This window comes from Fukomys damarensis, unplaced genomic scaffold (genome assembly GCF_012274545.1).
Source record: "Fukomys damarensis isolate Sample0158 unplaced genomic scaffold, DMR_v1.0_HiC HiC_scaffold_29, whole genome shotgun sequence".
Lineage (NCBI taxonomy): Eukaryota > Metazoa > Chordata > Mammalia > Rodentia > Bathyergidae > Fukomys > Fukomys damarensis.
The window spans coordinates 33219230-33238119 of NW_022900941.1; the positions used below are offsets into that span (position 1 = coordinate 33219230).

General features: G+C 34.8%; 1 protein-coding gene across 3 annotated transcripts in view; it reads right to left on the reverse strand.

The window, feature by feature from the left end:
* Window positions 1-18890, reverse strand: part of Stam2 (signal transducing adaptor molecule 2) — a 54028-nt gene that overhangs the window by 19117 nt on the left and 16021 nt on the right. For all 3 annotated transcript variants that reach the window (XM_010641404.2, XM_010641403.2, XM_019210196.2), the window contains exons 2-7: window positions 12443-12527; window positions 11167-11242; window positions 10966-11064; window positions 6290-6436; window positions 4105-4174; window positions 3156-3342 (exon numbers count right to left, since the gene is read on the reverse strand). In XM_010641404.2, the coding sequence (XP_010639706.1) occupies window positions 3156-3342; window positions 4105-4174; window positions 6290-6436; window positions 10966-11064; window positions 11167-11242; window positions 12443-12527 (664 nt within the window). The remainder of the gene's footprint in view (window positions 1-3155; window positions 3343-4104; window positions 4175-6289; window positions 6437-10965; window positions 11065-11166; window positions 11243-12442; window positions 12528-18890) is intronic.

An 18890-nucleotide genomic window follows, 5' to 3' on the forward strand; every position in this document is an offset into this window, starting at 1 on the left:
AAAAAAAAAAAAAAAAAAAAGCAGAGTCTAGCAAGCACAGAACCAGTACTTTCAGGCTAAGCACTGAAGTTATAAAAGATAATATATTCTCTCTGCCCTGAAGCAATCTGAAATCCAAGGGCAGTGTTTCAATTTCCCCTAAAGAATGTTATCTTGCTTTATTTTCTGGGAATTATTTTGTCTTTCCCACTTCCTCCCACCCAGGGAAGTGCTGACCCTCTTTACAATTAATTGATCTAGTAAGAGAAATATATATTTTTAAAACTCCAAAAAACACAACATGCAGTATGAAAAATACTCATATGTTCAAGGAGCAGTAACAATACAGAGAAGAGAATCCCTAACTCCACTGAAAGCTAAAAACAGTGTAAGGGAAGGCTTCTCAGAGGATAGAAAATGTGAGAGATGGGTGGATTTTCAAAGTTAAGTAGGCACTCACCAGAGGGAAAAAGGAGATTAAAGCTAGGGAAATAGAGGTAGAAAAGTACAAAGAAACAAAAAACCGTACTCTGAGATAAACAAAACAAAACAAAACAAAACCAAGATTATCCTATCTAGTTTAGGTCTCAAAATAAATAAGAACTTTGTTGATTTTTTTTTTTTAAATCACCTGCTGACTTTTGCAATGGCTAACAATGAAAAGATTTTTGTGGTTAAAATAATTATGTAAGAAAACTTCTATTTCTACAACAAACAGAAATAGTAAACTTGGGAATCTTTGCAATCTTGTGGGGGTCTTTTCCTTAAAAAAAATTTTTTTTTTTTTTTAATTTGAGGAACCAAGTCTTTTAAAGCTTGGACTTGCAAATCTTCCTTGCAAGTAAAGTTTATTTTCTTTTCTATTGCTTTGTCTCCTTTGAAAGGGCTTTCCAAGCAAAGAACCAAATGTACAAGACTACAGAGGCCTAATCAGAACATGGCATGTTTGGAACTGTAAGAATTCCACTTAATTATTTGAAATATTTGTATATAGAACAAAATGAGTGGTGAGATAAAGTTAAAAATGTAGGCTTTTTAATGAAAGGCTTTAAAAATATATTTTATTAATAAGAAATGCACATTTTAAAATCAACCAGGTCCTTAAACAGAGGTTGAATATTTTCAAGGGATTTGATGTCATTCATGTGAATATTTTAATTTTACATTTTCAATTGCACAGAAATCTAAAAACAACGAAGAGTAATTTCTTGATCACCTGGACTTCTTTGTAACCGAAGATTGCTACTTAACTTCAGTCTCTAAGTCTGCATTTGTATTTAGTATCTTGCCAGTGATTACTAAGCAACTAGAACAACAACATTCAACCCAAGACATACTGGTAAACAAGGGTGTCCTCCAATTATCCAAATGATAGTAATCACCCACCTCCTCCACCCTATACACACTGAATTATCTTAGCAGTTACAAAGGAAAAAGGTATTTTTGAAGTGATTAAGACTTAACAGAAATTTGTAAGTCTAAATTATTTAATAAATGTATGCTTTAAATGGACATTAGTAAAAAAGACATGGTACAGCATAGTACTGTAGTCTATCTGCTGTAGGTCATAAGACTATAGTAGGTACTTAATGCCTCATGAAAGCCAAATACTATCATGGAACACTATGTGAAAGACTCTCAAGAGTTACAACAGAAAAAAAGGAGGGCTGAGTACACACAGCACAGGACAGTACAGACCTGCTAAGGTCTGTACCAGTAATTAGTTCTGTATTTAACTTGAAAACAGCAATTTATTTTAAACAATTTTATTACACAAAAGTAATGTTCTAAGTTTGAATCATATATTAAAAATATTTACTTTGTAATTTTCTATTTGTTAATGTCTATGGTTTTACAGATAAATAGGGTAAAAAAAATAATAAACCAAAGTTCTTTGGCAACTAACTAAAAGGACCTTCAGAAGGTAGGCACTTTAGACTGTCAGTGTTTGGAGCACACCACTTCTTTACTTTTAGTTACTTTTTCAGGATCATGTGCTCCATTTCAAGTGACTGTTTCCAAAAAATTTAAAAAAATTTTTTTAAATGAGGCAATGAAGATTATTTTTTCAGCGAACATAGTACTATCCTAACTGTTGAGAACTTCCTTTTCCAATTCTCAATTCCTTGCAAAATATTGTCTTGTCAAAATCAATCAAGGTTCCTGAAATGGAGCCCCGAATAAGTCTTTCCCACATGCTTGCACCAAGTACAACTCTGCTTTTAGCCTCCAATCATGCCTTTTCTCCTTCCATATAATTATCTGTACAGTAATTTCAACTCCCTGACTTTATTTTAGGTTTGAAAGAAAGAGAACTATGTCCTCATGCATTTTCGTATTACAGACTATTACATAATATTTTCTTAATAAATATTTACTGCGGCATAGTAAGACCAATTTGTATTTTAGTCAATTAAAAATATACTAGACTAGTATATCCTCAGTCAGTTACTCACAATGGATACCAAATATATTTGCAATCTGTTCATAGAAACAAGATGTCAGGTTTTTTTCATGCTAAATTTCATCAATTTCTTTTAAAAGTAAAAGTAAAGCCATCTATGGTAGCTCACACTTTTAATCTTAGTACTATGGGAGGCTGAAACAGGAGGATCACAAGTTGGAGCCCAGACTAAGACCCTGTTTCAAAATAAACATTTTAAAAAAGGATCTGGGATATAGCTTAGTGAAAAATAAACTCAGATTCGATATAGATTAATCTATTCTTTCATACAACTTAAAATGATAGAAACAGTGTGAGAAAACTGTAATAGTAGGTTAGGAATTGAGGATGAGCAAAGAATAGTTGCTATGCTCAATGTAATATAGCAATATTTCTTCCCGATGTTTTTCTGCCAGTAATTTTGGTATACTTTCATGTAAATGCATCCAGATGACTGAATATTTATGTTTTACAACTGTGGTCATTAACAGTATTACTTAATGTATCTTTCATCCAAAACATAAAGCATGTTCTACAAATAAATTTAACAAAAGAATAAGCAACTTGCATTATTTACTCTAACTTATTTTAGGAAAAATAATGAAGATATGAAAAGGTCCTATTATGATTTAAATATATCAAAAGTCAAAGAACTGAATATTTCGGGAATCTCAATTAAGGATACTATGGTTAAAACTTCAGAATACTCCATAATTAAAAATTTAAAACTTACCTGTCATCCAAAACAATAATAATGTCACCATGTTTAAAGGTGAGTTCATTGTCCTCAACGGCTTCAAAATCATATAAAGCTCTCACTTTTCGTACAACTCTATTGTTTAACTGAATTTCTGCAGATGGATATAAAGATTTTGTCTCTGTGCATTGCTGTTTCTGCTCTTGCAACGATAATTCGATAGCTAGTTTGAAAAATTAAAATGCAAAAAAAAACCCAGCCAGAATTAATTTTCTTAAAAAGTTTAAAATAAAACATTAGATGACAATGTAATGCAGCAATATCTCAGTTCATAAACACTACTGTTTGCAAACAATTCAGTTTGCAAACAAAAGCATTTGGCAAAATTGTGATTCTGTTCACAAACTCCACATCGCATGTACAAACATGACCACTGTCATCTTCCTCACACAAACACAAAAGCAGCCATCTTCCCCAAAATTGTAAAACAAATTAAATTTGTAAACTGAGGCACTGCTGTATTTAATAATAAATCTAGTGGTTTATTTGTCCAAATAAATGCTAAATAGTTAACTTTCATGAGGGCAGGAAAACATGACATTTTTTAAAGTAAAATTTTGCTCATTCCTTATTATAACAGACTGTCATACAGCAGCTATTATTTTTATAGCAAACAGATTGTGACATTATAATATGGGTAGCTTTCCATATAGGACAAGCAGTGAACATATTTCTGTTCTTGACTCATAACTCTGGCATTAAAGAAAAGGTAACATGTAATCTCTTCAAAGATAGGACATTAAATATATATTACTAAAGAGGAAAATGAATTAAATTCATCTTATGTCATCTGTTTTCCTTTATTTAAAAATCCTACTAATTTCTACATATGAGATAGAACTAAAGGTATACACAGTTTTATTACAATAAAATTGTCTGGTGAGGATACTTTGAGCAATACTAAATTATAGTATTGATCATTTACCTTTAGCTATGTCTTCGTCTTCTTTATTTCTGTTCAGTGATGTTCCATTCTTGGCAGTAGCAGAGATAGTCTGTAAATGTATGAGTAAAATGAACATATCTATCCTTTCAAAGAAAATGTAAGCTCTATAATTACTTGCAGATGCTAACTTAAAAAATACTGATATAAATGAATTTCATTAAAAAGTGAAATTCTTGGGCTGGGGCTTTAGCTCAGTAGTTCTGTGGCCTGCCTTGCAAGTACAGGTCCTGAGTTTGACCCCTGGCAACAACAACAAAAAAGTGAAGTTGTTTATGACAATTTTAAGTAGCTATTTTCAAGTAGTAAAACAGTGTTTTCAAAAAATTATAAATGCACAAAAGGCATGAATTGGTTTACATTTTTGCATAAATCTAAGTATCTCACATAGACCTTGGCATACACAAGGCGCTTAAATATTTAGAGAGAATAAATATGACTTTGTTCACTGTTCAGCAGTCTAAGGTCTCTTGCTCCATGAGAGGTAACAAGCTACAGAAATGCCAAGTACAAGTCATGATCACTGAAGGGGAGAGGAGGGAAAACAGAGATAGCAGGTACAGTCTTAGGAATATGAGATATAACTGAAAGATATAGTGAACATTTAAATTTAAAATTATTATGTAAAAGACACATTACTAGTAATCCCCCATGTAACATACCCCACACACACTGCAGACACACTTATCCCACCGTTCTTGCCGCTTTCTGAAGCAGTTCTGGAGTCCTTTTTTTATCTTTAGCTGTGCTGCTGTGGCTGCCTTGATGTTCTGAACTTGATTCAAAACAGTGCTTGCTTCAGCAGCACATACACTAAAACTGAAATGATCCAAAACATTTACTTTTCACGATCATTTAAACTTTAGGGAAGAGCCACAAGTTGTATAGTGCCAGATCTGGTGAATAAGGTAGATGAGGAGACACTGTACTATTTCTACACGCCTGCCTTTCCACTGTATGGCACTTTGTAGCACCATTCACTTGGGCACTTTTGATCACACTGTGTAAAGACATTCATGAAAGATGACTTCCAGAAGTGCTCAGAAAATTTAGAACTTTACCTGTGTCTCAAAAACTCTACCTTGTTTCCTTAGGCCTGGCCAGCTATTAAATTACCTTGTCTTTAATTCATAGTCAAAATAAAAGAAAATATAGTACCTCCTTCATTATTCTCTTTCCTAGCCCACATCCTAATAGCAATTCCAAGACAAAAAGCACTGAGAGAAAGCCCGAGAAAGATCGTGTTTTTCTCTCACAGACCTAAAAAACCAGCCCACTCTGTGAGTCATTATCCCTGCCCCTCTCCGAGTCTTACTAAAACTAACCCCTATCTCTCCAGATAAATTTCTAGTTCCACCCATGTTATATGTAAAATATTCATTTTAGTCATATTCACTCTTCAACAAACAATTCTTAATCCCATGAATTTGTTCTTTTTTTTTTTTTTTGGTAGTGGGGATTGAACTTGGGCCCTTGCGTTTGTGAGCAGGGGCAAAACCACTGAGCCAAATTCCCAGCCCAACCATGACTTTGTTCATGTCATTTCTCCCCTACTACTTTTTCACTCTGCTCTATTTGGTGTTTTTTGTTTTTTGTTTTTCTGAAACAGGGTCACACTACATACTTCAGACTGGCCTTGAACTCACAGTGACTCTCCTGCCTCAGCCTCTGAGTACTGGGATTACAGACATGTACCACCAAGCCCAGCTCTTCCTTCACCCCACTCTAATAAAACACAATTGGGTCTCCAAATTCTACTTCTTCACTTCCTCCCATCCCAGTTCACAGCTCCCTCTCTTACCTTGGTAGTAAGAAAGACAGCATCTGGTGGCTGTACCCTTCATCCCTTGTCACTTATGTATTATGTCACTCTTTTAATGTCACTTAAACACACACACACACACACACACACACACACACACGGCTACCCTTTATTTGGGCTATCTTATACATGTAAGCCTTTCACATGATTCCAGACTTAAGAGTAACATTAAATAAATTATGCTGTATTCACTTTTCAAAGTTATGTTATGTGGAAGAAAAACACTACACAATTAGAATGGAGATGATCAATGATGACCAGAACCTCCCTTGCCTAGCCTTTATGTTAAGACAAATACCTTCAAAATAGCATAGGGCCAACCACCAGTCTGAATGATTTTCTTACCTGAGAACTTGCTGAAGGAAAAGTAATTCCTTCTTCTTTCATTGATTTAATAGTTGCAGATATTAGACTAAACTGAGGGTCCTTTTGAAATTCTTCTGACCATTCCACCATTAAAGATTTCAATTTTTCACATACTTTAGGATGAGCCTTTCAGTGAAAAAGAAAAGGGGGGAGGACAAAAACTTGTAGTTAAAAGAAATATTTAAATTACTTAACTGAAAAGAAAATTACAACCAAAATTCTTTTAGCACTATGAATATCAACAAAAGCCCAGCAATCCCTGGTCTATTTGAGTAATAGACAGATCCATGTTAAGATACGGTTGTTTCATGTAAATTATTATGCTAGAATATCCATTTCTAAGTATTGCTATAATGACAAATCTTTTACATTCAAAGATTATTCTTCTGTTTTCTTAATATTCTCAACATTGAGTCATCACTCAAGCGCCGGGAAGGTAGGCCGGGCCCCGATCCACCGCGGGAAGGAGAACCACGCCTGCTCCCCACCCAGCAGTCATCACTTAAGCACCGGGAAGGTAGCTGCGCGGGCGCCCCTGAACCCCCATAAGCCCCCCCCCCGCACTCTCAGACCTCCTGACTGTGCAAGTCTTTGGACCCACTCTGCAAAGACAGAGGTGGTCATCAAGGGTATTTTTCTGAGTTCCCAACTTTGAACATCTTTAAAGAAAGGGCGTGGGAAACCTGTAATAGAACGTTGCGGAGTTCAACCATTCAGAAGGATGGGGAACTCAATCTGGGCCTTGCAGCCCGAGGTCAGTCAGCGTCATGGGGTTCAGCAATCAGCTAACTGAGATCAGGGGTCTTGCATCCTCGCTCTGTCTGAGCCATTAAATGGTAAATATACTATATTGAAAAGTTTGTTCACTGCAGACATGTTCTGGACTGCTTCTTGATTTCAATTTAATTCAAATGATTTAAGGGTGATAGACTAGTGACTACCACAGGTGGTCAGTGTCCAAGTTGTGCTTGATCTTAATGTGTTGCTGATTGTATCAGTTGGGGTAAAGCATTGCCGTTGATTTGATGAGCTGTTTTCTCTGATGTTATGAAGATGAGAATGTCTGTGGGTCGTTAGAGACACAGAAGCTAGGGTGCAACTATATCAGGAAGATTTGGGTGATAATCCAGAGATTAAACCAAGGACAGTCCGACAACAAAAATTAAAATGAGAAAACACTTAAGCAAGACACAAGGACAGACTTCCAGTTCACCAATGGCAAACAGTAGGGCAAATGAGGATGAAAAGGCCGATAGTGAACCACCAGGACACCCTGAACTCAAAGCACAGGAAGTAACAAAACAGATCAATCAGGCTCTAGAAAAATTCAAAACAGAAATAATTTCCCAGATAACCATAGAGATAGTGAGCAAAATGGAAGTCGTGATTCGAGACTCTAGAGCAGAAACTGACAAAAAAATAGATGAGCTCAGGACCATGATAGAAGCCATGAAGGCCCAGCATAAGAAAGAAATGGAAAAAATAAACGCCCAACATAGGAAAGAAATGGAATCCATAAAACAGATTCAAACAGATATCCAGGAGATTAAACACTCTATTGAAAGTGTACGCAACAGAATAAAAGAATGCGAAGATAGGCTCTCAGATATAGAAGATAAGATTGCAGTCAGTGACCATGAAAAGAGAGGTCTCTTAAAAACAGTAAGAGATCATGAGAAATCGATCCAACAACTCCTAGATGATGCAAAGAAGAATAACATAAGACTGATAGGAATACATGAAGTAGCAGGAGAAAATACAAATGACTTAAAAAAGCTGTTTGCAGAATTAATGACAGAAAACTTCCCAAACAGAGGGGAAGAATTTGACATTCAGATAACTGAGGCATATAGGACCCCAACTAGCTACAATAAAAAAAAATCTACACCTAGACATATAATAATCAAGATCCCAGAAACCCAACAGAAGAACAAAATACTACAAGCAGTAAGAGAAAAGAAACAAATCACATACAAAGGAAAGCCCATCAGAATCACAGCAGACTTTTCAACACAAACCCTTGGGGCAAGGAGAGCCTGGAATGAGATATTTCAAGTACTAAAAGAGAACAACCTCCAACCTAGACTGATGTATCCAGCAAAACTCTCTTTCAAAATGGATGGGGAAATAAGACACTTCCACGACAAAGAACACCTGAGAAACTACATGAATACCAAACCAGCACTACAAGCAATTCTAAACAAGATCCTAGAAAAAGACAATGAAGGCAACAACACCATGAGGCCCAACAGAGCAAATCAAATAGGCAAGGCAAGAAATTAAAAGGAGAAGGTGAAAAAGTAAAAAGAGTCAACAAAAGGCCAATAACATGTCAATAATAAGTCAGTACATATCAGTTATAACCAGCAATGTCAATGGCCTCAACTCACCAATCAAGAGAAATAGACTGGCAAAATGGAATAAGAAGCAAAATCCAATAATATGTTGTATACAAGAAACACACCTAGTGCAAAAAGAAGCCCATAGACTGAAAGTGAAAAGATAGAAAACAATTCTCCATGTGACAGGAGCCCAGAAAAAAACAGGGGTAGCAATCTTATTTGCAGACAAAGTAAATTTCAAACCAAAACTGAATCTAGTATTATTGATGTAGGACAGTACTGTATCATACCTCTATGAATGTAAAATATCTAGTACCTGCTTTATGATACATAGTAGGGACCGTGCTTTATCAGAGCTACATTTAATGATATTACTCTAGAATGTTCTCTTTCCAGATGATGATTAAGAGGCTAATAGAAAAAATGGTGCCAGGTACCACAACAGCAACAGAACTTTGCTGTTGTCTGGATATTATTCTTTTCTTTTTTTTTTTTTTTTTTTAATGGAATGTGCTGAATGTCTATAATTTTGTTCAGATGACTGCAGAACCTGGAAAAGCTGTTGCTGCTATCGATGCATAACATACTATTATTAGTCTTTATACACACACACACACACACACACACACACACACACAAACACTTATATATATAAAATGAATTTTGGGAAACTTTAACCGTGCTGCCAACTTTGGAAAAAGTCATCCCAATTTACTGTGTTGACTTGGCATTGTACAGAAATGGACAACCATATTGGTCTAGAAATGTTAATTTATTTTTATTTTTGTTTTTTATTTTTTCCATGTGTACAGGGGTAACACATCGTACTAAATATGTAAGGTCATATCTACGTGGGTTTGATTACAGAAACTAATAAAGTATTCTCTAAATAATGAAAAAAAGAATAAGATAAGACTATAAGAGCGAGAAGCAATTTAAATATGTTCAGGGACCATTTTCATCTCCAGAATTAAGGATTATTTTGATGTTACATCATTGCCTTTTCTCTTTTACTTTCCTTTTTAGTTTTATTTTAGGATTCCCTATTTTTAATGTTCATACAGAGATTTCTTTAACTGAAATACCGAATAGTTTCTTTGGTGTGAAAAACTACAATAGTACACAGGATCCTAATGAGATAATTAATAATGTGAAATAGGAAGTAAAGGGCTAAAGGTGTAAGGAAAGTGGGAAGGGTGGGGGAAAGGTAATAAGGGAGAGGAAAAAAATATGAGAAACTGAAAAAATGGAAATAAAGTGTTTGTAAATGGGGAGGGGAGGAGGGGGTGAAGGGAGGGCAGGGACAAGGGGAAAAATGAGAATCAAGACCTATTATGTAAAGGTACAGAATCCCAGTGATGAATGTAATTGTATTGTATACCTAGATTGTACCAATAACCTCAATAAAAAGAAAAAAAAATATTCTCAATATTAATAAGAAGTTTATATCAACTTTACTGAAATTCTGGAATTTTGCCACTAATAGTATAAGTATGGTGCTTTTATAATTTCTGTCTCAAAGAAATATGACAAACCTATGATGCCCCCGCCAAGTAAAGGTCTCCTTTACTCACCAAATGTAATGGGGTCAATATAGAATGGCAGTTACAGAAACTGGAGTCTCAAGTCACAGAAATCTAGATCTGAATCTCAGCTATAACACCTTACTAGCTCCATGACCTTGGAAAAAAACATTTTAACAAACAATTCTCTACACCTCAGTTTCTGTACAAATGGGACAATCTATATAAAATGATTAAAGAAATGACTTACTAACACTCAATAAAGATTAGCACTTATTAACAGTATATATACTTTGGAGAGGAAAAACTGCCTTTGGTACTATACATTTTTAAAAATCAAATTTCAGAACAAGAAGTTTAAATCATTTTGACTTATCTAAAATTTCACTTTTATTATACATAATTTACTTTTTTTCCTCATGAGTTTATTGGTACATTTTAGGTATACAGTACAGTTACATTCATTATTGAGATCTTGTACCTTTACATGACAGGTCTTGGTTCTCATTTTTTCCTCCTTGTCCCTGCCCTCCCTTCACTCCCTCCCCCTTTACAAACACTTCATTTCCATTTTTTCATTTTCTCATATTTTTTCTTTTCCTTTATTAGCTTTCCCCTACCCTTCCCACTTTCCCTACACCTTTGGCCCCTTTCTTCCTATTTCACATTGTCAATTATATCATTAGGATCTTATGTACTATTATAGTTTATTCATAATTTAAATGATGCACAATATATGTTTTTTTAAATGACTCAAATTTCTTAACTTTCTTCTCTTTTTAAAACTCACCTTATTTTTTATCACAGTACGTACTTCTGTTGCAAAATTACGGGAACATACTTCTAAATGAAATATCTTTCCACAGTTAGCCACACAAGCCCCAAGAAGCTATTAATGAAAATAAAAGTTAATATACAAATGTTGAAATATTACCTTACTTAATAAATTAAATGCACTTTTAAAAACTGCGTCAAATAGACTTTTACTCACAGTTAATGCTTGGAGAGCAACATGAGGAACCTTATGATTTACCCTTTTCATTATGGCTTTTAGGCAATCTTTTGCTCTAAGAAAAAAATGCATATAGTTAAGTATTTTTCTTATAATATCAGCTCAAACATTTAAAATATAAGGTATTTCCTAACCAAATAACTTTAAAAATAAAATCCTAGAAACTCTGCATTGTCAAGGAATGTCTGTAAAATTTTTCAGAACCTTTTGTTCATAAACTCAAACTTTAAAAATAATTGTTGTAATCATTACGTACACCAAAATAAGGACATATCTCATAGAAAGTGAACACAAAAGAACAACTACAAGAGAACAACTACATCATATAAACTTATCCTCTCATTCTCTTCTTATAAAGAATTGGCTAGGGTCAGGCATGGTGGCTCACATCGGTAATCCCAGCACTTGGGAGGCTGAGGCAGGAGGATTGCTATGAGTTCAAGACCAGCCTGGACTACATAGTGAGTTCCAGGTCAGTGTCAACTACATAGTGAGACCCTGCCTCAAAAAACCAAAAAAAAAAAAAAAAGAACTGGCTAAGTAAGCCTAAGCCTAGAAGATTCACATATAAACATATGAATACACTATGAAAATCTGAGTGTTAAAACAATGCTTTCACCACTTTCTTAACTTTTAGAATATAATCAGTTCAGCTTAACTGCTGCATCCTCCTCAAAAACGTTCACTTTTTTCATTATGCTATCTATTGTATTTACCTAAAAAGAAAGTTTCTCATACATGTATAAGTCACAGGGAAATGCCCAAACAGCTAATCTACTCATTGTTAACACTTGTCCCTATTGTGTCAAGCCTTTAATTATTTATGTTAATATAGCTCAGGTTTACAGATGAACTCTCATTTCTTCTTTCAGGATAAGATTTGTATCATAAACCCAACCTATGGGCTCTGTTTACTTTTATCTCCCAAAATTAGACAGTTAAGTAATTAGCTTAAATAATAGTTTAGTTAAATAAATAGTTTGGTTAAAACCAGGACTTCAGTGTCCTTTCAAATTTATATAAAGAAGCCTGGTGTGGTGACATATGCCTGTAATCCCAGCACTTGGGAGGCTGAGGCAGAAGGATCACTGTGAGTTCGAGACCAGCCTGGGCTACATAGTGAGTTCCAGGTCAGTCTCAACTACATAGTGAGACCCTGTCTCAAAAAACAAAAAACAAAAAACAAAACAAAGTTACACAGAGAAAAAGACGATGTGAGTTAAGAAAGCTGCTAAATATTGACTGGGTATCATACCCATTAGGAGTGCTTCCAACTTTGTCACATATGTCCATAATTAGACTCCAATCTTCTGTGGTATTGTATTCATTTGTAGCTTTTTCTGTAACATACAAAAAAAAAAAAAAGGATTATGTTTATAAAACACTAAAACCAAATAAAGACACAAAAAGGATTTTGGACTAAAAAATAAAATAAAAATAAAAAAGAAACTCACTTTCTTTCTTGCCAAAGATAAAAGAACTACAGATAAACTTCAGAATACCGTGTATTTTTACTAACTTCAATTTTAAAGTGTAAAATTAAATGAACTGAACTCCACAGAATGCCTTTTAAACAATGAATTATCAATAATCCTATCAAATTCTTATCTGGAAGATAGCTTTAAAGATGCATCACTATATAAAGGAATAGGCATTAAACTGTCCACTGAATCATTTTAACAACAAAAGGAAATCACATTAATAAAATGCAGTAAATTCACACAATGGAATATGAAAAATGATATACCAAACTAAATATACAAAAACATGAATCTCAAGATATAATGAGTTTTAAAAAAGCTAATGGCTTAAGAATTTATAGCATGTACATGAACTTTAACAGCTTTACTGAGCTATAGTTCACATGATAATACATAACTGATGCATTTAACAGCTCAATGTTTTTAGCACATTCACAGATTTGTACAGTCACCATGTTAAAACATTTCATCCTTCCAGAAAGAAATCTATGTTCATTAATAGCTGCTGTCTATTCTCCCCCACATCAGCTTTCCATCTCTATGCATTTGCCTAATCTGGACTTTTCATGTGAACAGTATCAGATTTATGTGTGTGTATGACTGGCTTGTTATTTAGCATACTATTTTCAAAGTCCATCAGTGTTGCAGCATGTGTTGGTACTTCATTTAATTACTGAGTAATATTCCACTGAGTAGATATCCACATTTTATTCATCTGTACATCACCTTATAAACATCTGAGTTTCCTTTATTTAATGTTCTGGCTAATAAAAATACATATCACTGCTATGAACATTCATGTATAGTTTCTGTATGAATATATTTTTTTCCTCATTGATATATAGCTAACAGAATTGCTGGGTCATATTATGATTCTATGTTTAATTTTTTAGGATATGGCAGTTTTCAAGAGTGGTTACAATATTTTACATCCCACCAGAAATATATGAATATTTTACCTAAAGCTTTAAAACATTTTAAACATATTTTTAAGGATATATACATTGTATCAAACATGTATAAATTATAAATGTTAAGCCAGAGGTGGAGGGACATACAGCTGAGACTTCTAATATACTTGTATACTGAGTATACGGAAGTTATTTTATTCTCAGTATCTTTCTTGTTGTCTAAAATAGTTCACGGCTGTTGGGGATTTAGCTCAGTGGTTCTGCCACCTGCCTCGCAATCACAAGGACTCGAGTTTGATCCCTGGTACCAAAAAAAAAAAAAAAGCCCTTCAGAGTATTCGCAAGGGTACAATAAAACAGTTCAGGACTAAAATAAAAATGAAACCGTAAATGGTTAAAAAACATGATCAGAATAGCTGAATCATATATGGTTTTATATATTTTCAATATAAAGGATACATACAATTTCTTCCTGCTAGTATAAAGGGGTTAAGATACAAAAAGCAGCATTTTATGGAGCTGGGAGCATAGAAGAACTCAGTGGTAGAGCACTTGCTTAGCATATGTGTGGTCCTGGGCTTCATCTCTAAGACCACACAAAAGTAGAAAAGGAAACATTTTACGCCGTTTTCCCTTTAATAAATACATTATCCTATTATTCCAATACAGCAACCCCCCCCCACAAACATATATATGATAGGAGATATCTCAGTTACAAGCAGAAAGGATAGTATGAATCTAGAGCAGCTTCCTTTTTTAAGATAAGGATTAACTTTTTCTACCATTATTTTATCTTATGAAAAATAGAACAAAATTTCATAGCAAAATAAGAGAATAACAGGGCTGGGGATTTAGCTCAGTGGTTCTGCCTCCTGCCTCACAAGTGCAAGGTCCCAAGTTTAATCACTGGTACCAAAAAAAAAGAAAGAAAAGAATAATAATAGTTAATACACTACATATCATGTCCAAAGTAGTTATTCAGAAACAAAAAGATTCTTACAAAGAAGAAACAATAATAGCACATAACTTTCTTTTTAATGAACAAAGAAAAACTAGCAATATACATGAAATGAGTTACCATATATAATAAATTACTTTTGAAACAGCAGAAAAGGTAATTTAGGGATTCCCTGAACTTTTCCCTACTTCCTATTTATCTACCTTCTGTTTTGCTGTTTATTTGTGTATGTGTACATATACATGTGTATTTTTTCAGTTTTTCACATTAAGAGAAATCATGCAATGTTTAAGCTCATATCTGACTTATTTCACTTAACATTGTATTTTCTTTTTTTTTTTTTTCCTTTTTTTTTTTGTGGGGATCAAACTTGGGTCCTTGCACTTTCGAGGCAGGCTCCAGATCCACTGAGGTAAATCTGCAGCCCATCATTATATTTTCAAATTGCAAGCAAAAAGAAAAAAAAAATTTTTTTTTTTTGAGAGAAGGTCTTGCTATGTAGTACAGGCAGGCCTTAAACTCAGTATGTATCCCAGGCTGACCTCAAATTCATGACGATGTTCCTGTCTCCTGTCTTCCTGCGATCTTCCTGATCTCCCCTACAAAGCTAGAATTACATGTGTTATGCTACCACACTCAAGCAAGGATTAATTTTTTAAAAGCCAAAAAATAAGAAGGTTTAAAGAAAAGTTATACTTTGCAAGCAAGAAAGAGAAAAACACCATATTCAATTAATTCCATTTAAATGCTAGAATTCACTTTTAAAAATCATGCAAATTCTAACACTACTTATAGATTCTGGAAAGCAAAAGCACATGTAATTTGCCATATGTGATAAAATGACAAACCAGAGATGTGTTTTTGCTTGTTGTAAGTTCTAGACATAAGCACCAAACTATGCAAGTAAAATATATCTACTCAGGTCCAGTGTTTCTCCGTGTACAAAGAAGACTGATTCTTTTATATGAAAAGGCACATTTGAATTTGATCATTCCCACAAGCTTGAACCATCAGTACATGCATGACTGTCTCATCAGGTGGTTTATACCATTTCTCAGGGGGTCTTGGATTATAATAATGCAAAGAAAGGCAACCCAATGTCATCATATTACAATACCTTTAGGGTGAAGGGAACAAAATATGTGAAAATAAATTTGTTGATTACGGTAATAATTCTTAATTGGTATGAACAGTATTAATTTTTATATTTAGACAGTATTCAAATTCAAACAACTAGGCCAGGAATTTAACTCAGTGGCACTGTGTCTGCCTCACAAGTGCAAGGTCCTGAATTCGATCCCCAGTACTGGAAAAAAAAAATCCAAACTGAAATAACTAGGTTCAGTCCATAACTGTACCCCAGTTTGTACTACCCAGGGCATAAGCCACCAGCTGGGACAGTCACACATGTACCACCAGTGGTTCAAACCAGCAGGAACATATTAAATCCTATAGTACCCAGGGCAAGACATGGTGAGAGGCAAACTCCAAATGGCTTGGGTAGTCCTTCCCTATGACATTGCAAGATATAGTCCTTGCACCTTCAACCTTGGGCTTGCTTTGCTCACCCATCCCAGCTTTCCTCTGATATCCCATTTCCCTGGCTTCTTCAACTTCTTGGGATCTCCTATGCACTTCTGGCTTCATTTTCACACACTACCCACTCAGAGGCAAAATGCCTGGACTTTCAGGCCTTCTTCTGAAATCTGGGTAGAGGCCTCTATGACCCCCATAATTCTTGAATTCCTCAAGCCTGTAAAACCAGCACCACATAAATGATTCCAGTGTTTGCTTACTGCTCAAGCAGTAGGTGGGCCCCCTTGAACAGTGGCTACAGAGATCTCTGAGTGCTTGAATAGCTGAGCACTGTGAACAGAGCACAAGGAACAGACCTCCAGCAACCAAATTCTCTACATAGCCCTTCTTAACCTTGATGCCCTAGGGCTGACTTCTGAAATCAAACCCTTAGGTTTTAACTTTTGAACCTGTGATGGATGGGGCCCTGCAGATTTCTGACATGTCCTGAAGCCATTTTTTCTATTGCCCCTCTGTTCCATCTTTGCAGGACCTGTCTGGTGAAACAGAAGTCTTTATTTATTTATGGGGGGGCTTTACTTTATTGGTACATTTTAGATATACATAATGATAATATTCATCATTGGGGAATTTGTACCTGTACATGATATATCTCGGGTTTTTTCTCATTCACCTCCCCACTCAACCCCTCTTCCCTTCCTTAAAGCTTTACAAAAGTTATGTCTCCATTTTTTCCATTTTTTTTTATTTTTATTTTTTTATTTGCCCTTCCTTCCTTTACCCCTCCGACCTCCCCGTTTTCCTTCCTACTTGAACATTTTTCTTCCCATTTCCCAAAATCTATTTTACATTTTGGTCCTTATTTGCACTTTCAGTTTTACACCTAAAACAATGCAGTATTTAAACGTGTGTATCCAATTCATTTCACTGAGTGTGGTCTCAATGAAGAGAGGGTAGGTAGAACTCTTGAAGACAATGGTGTAGGAAAAGATTTTATGAACAAAACCTCAGTTGCACATGAACTAGCACAACCAATCAACAAACAATCCTTTAATAAGGATCTCTTATTAAAAAGCTTCTGCACAGCAAGAGAAACCACCAACAGTGTGAAGAGATAACCCAAAATGTAGGAAAAGATTTTTATCAGCTGTTCCTCAAAGGTCTACTATCTAGAATATATAAAGAACTAAAAAAAAAATCAGACCTCCCAAATTTAAAGACCTAATCCAAAAATGGGCATCTCAAATGAATAGACATTTCTCAGACAAATAAGTAGAAATATCAAATAAGCATATGAAAAAATGTTCAACATCACTGGTTATTTGAGAGATGTAAATGAAAACAATGCTGAGATTCCACCTCAGCCCAGAATGAATGGCATGAAATCAACCAATAACAAATGCTGGCGGGGCTGTGGGGAAAACAGAACCCTTCTCCACTGCTGGTGGAAGTGTAGACTAGTGAAACCACTGTGGAGATCAGTATGGAGATACTTCAAAGAACTAGGATTGGAGGTTCCATTTGAACTAGCCATTCCCCTGCTTGGTATCTTCCCAAAAGAATTAAAAGAATCATACCACAGCATTATATGTGCACCCATGTTAATAGCAGAACAGTTAGCTAAAATTTGGAAACCGCCCAAATGCCCATTAACTGGAGACTGGATAAAAATAAAATGTAGTTTTTAAAATAGAGTACTACTCAGCCATAAAAAGTGAGAAATTAGAGGCATAGCTAAACAGATGCACATTGAAGCCAAACTCTTAAGTGAAATAAATAGGACACACATATAAATACCAAATAGTTTTTCTGGTGTGAGAAACTGAAAGTGTAAATAAGGACCAGAAGGTATAATAGATAATGTGAAATAGAAAGAAAGGGAGCAAAGGGGAAGGGGAAGTGGGAGGGGTAAGGAAAAAGAAAGAAGGGAATGGAATTAATATGAGAAAATGGAAATAAAAGTCTGTAAATAAGGAGAGGTGGAGGGGTTGAAGGGAGGGCAGGGGAGTAGGGAAAAAAGAAGAACCAAGATAGATTATGCAAAGGTGCAAATTTCCAATGATGAATGTCATTATATTGTATACCTAAAATATACCAATAAAATTAAATTTTAAAAAAGATATGGTCTGAAGGTGCATCCATTTAGCTAGAAGTGTCTCGAGCATATCCTTCTTTATGTCAAAGTAGTACTCCTCTGTGTGTATGTACACACACACACACACACACACACACACACACACCCCTTCTTCATCCATTCATCAGTTGATGGATATTTGGGCTGTTTCCAAGATTCAGCTATTACAAACTGTGCTACTCTAAACATTGGTATACACATATCACCATGGAATGATGCCTTTAATTATTTCAGGAAGATACCAAGAAGGGGAATAGCTGGGTCAAATGGAATTTCTAGTTTTAGTTTTTTGAGGAATCGCCACACTGATTTCCACAGTCATTACATCAGTTTACATTAATAATAAGATAGAAAACACAGAACAAATGGACAGATTCCTATATACCCATAAATTCCCAAAGTTAAGAAGATATAAAAATTCTACATAAAGCACTATCAGTCAGTGAAATTGAAGATGAAATTAAAACCTACCAAAAAAGAAAAGCCCAGGTCCTGATGGATTCACTGCTGACTTCTACAAGAAATTTAGAGAAGACCTAATGCTATTACTTCTCAAATTCTTTAATGAAATTGAAAGGAAAGCAATTCCCCCAAATTCATTCCTGGGAACAAGCATTACCCTAATACCAAAACCACAGAAAGATTCAACCAAAAAAAGAGAACTTCAGGCCAAAATCCTCAGT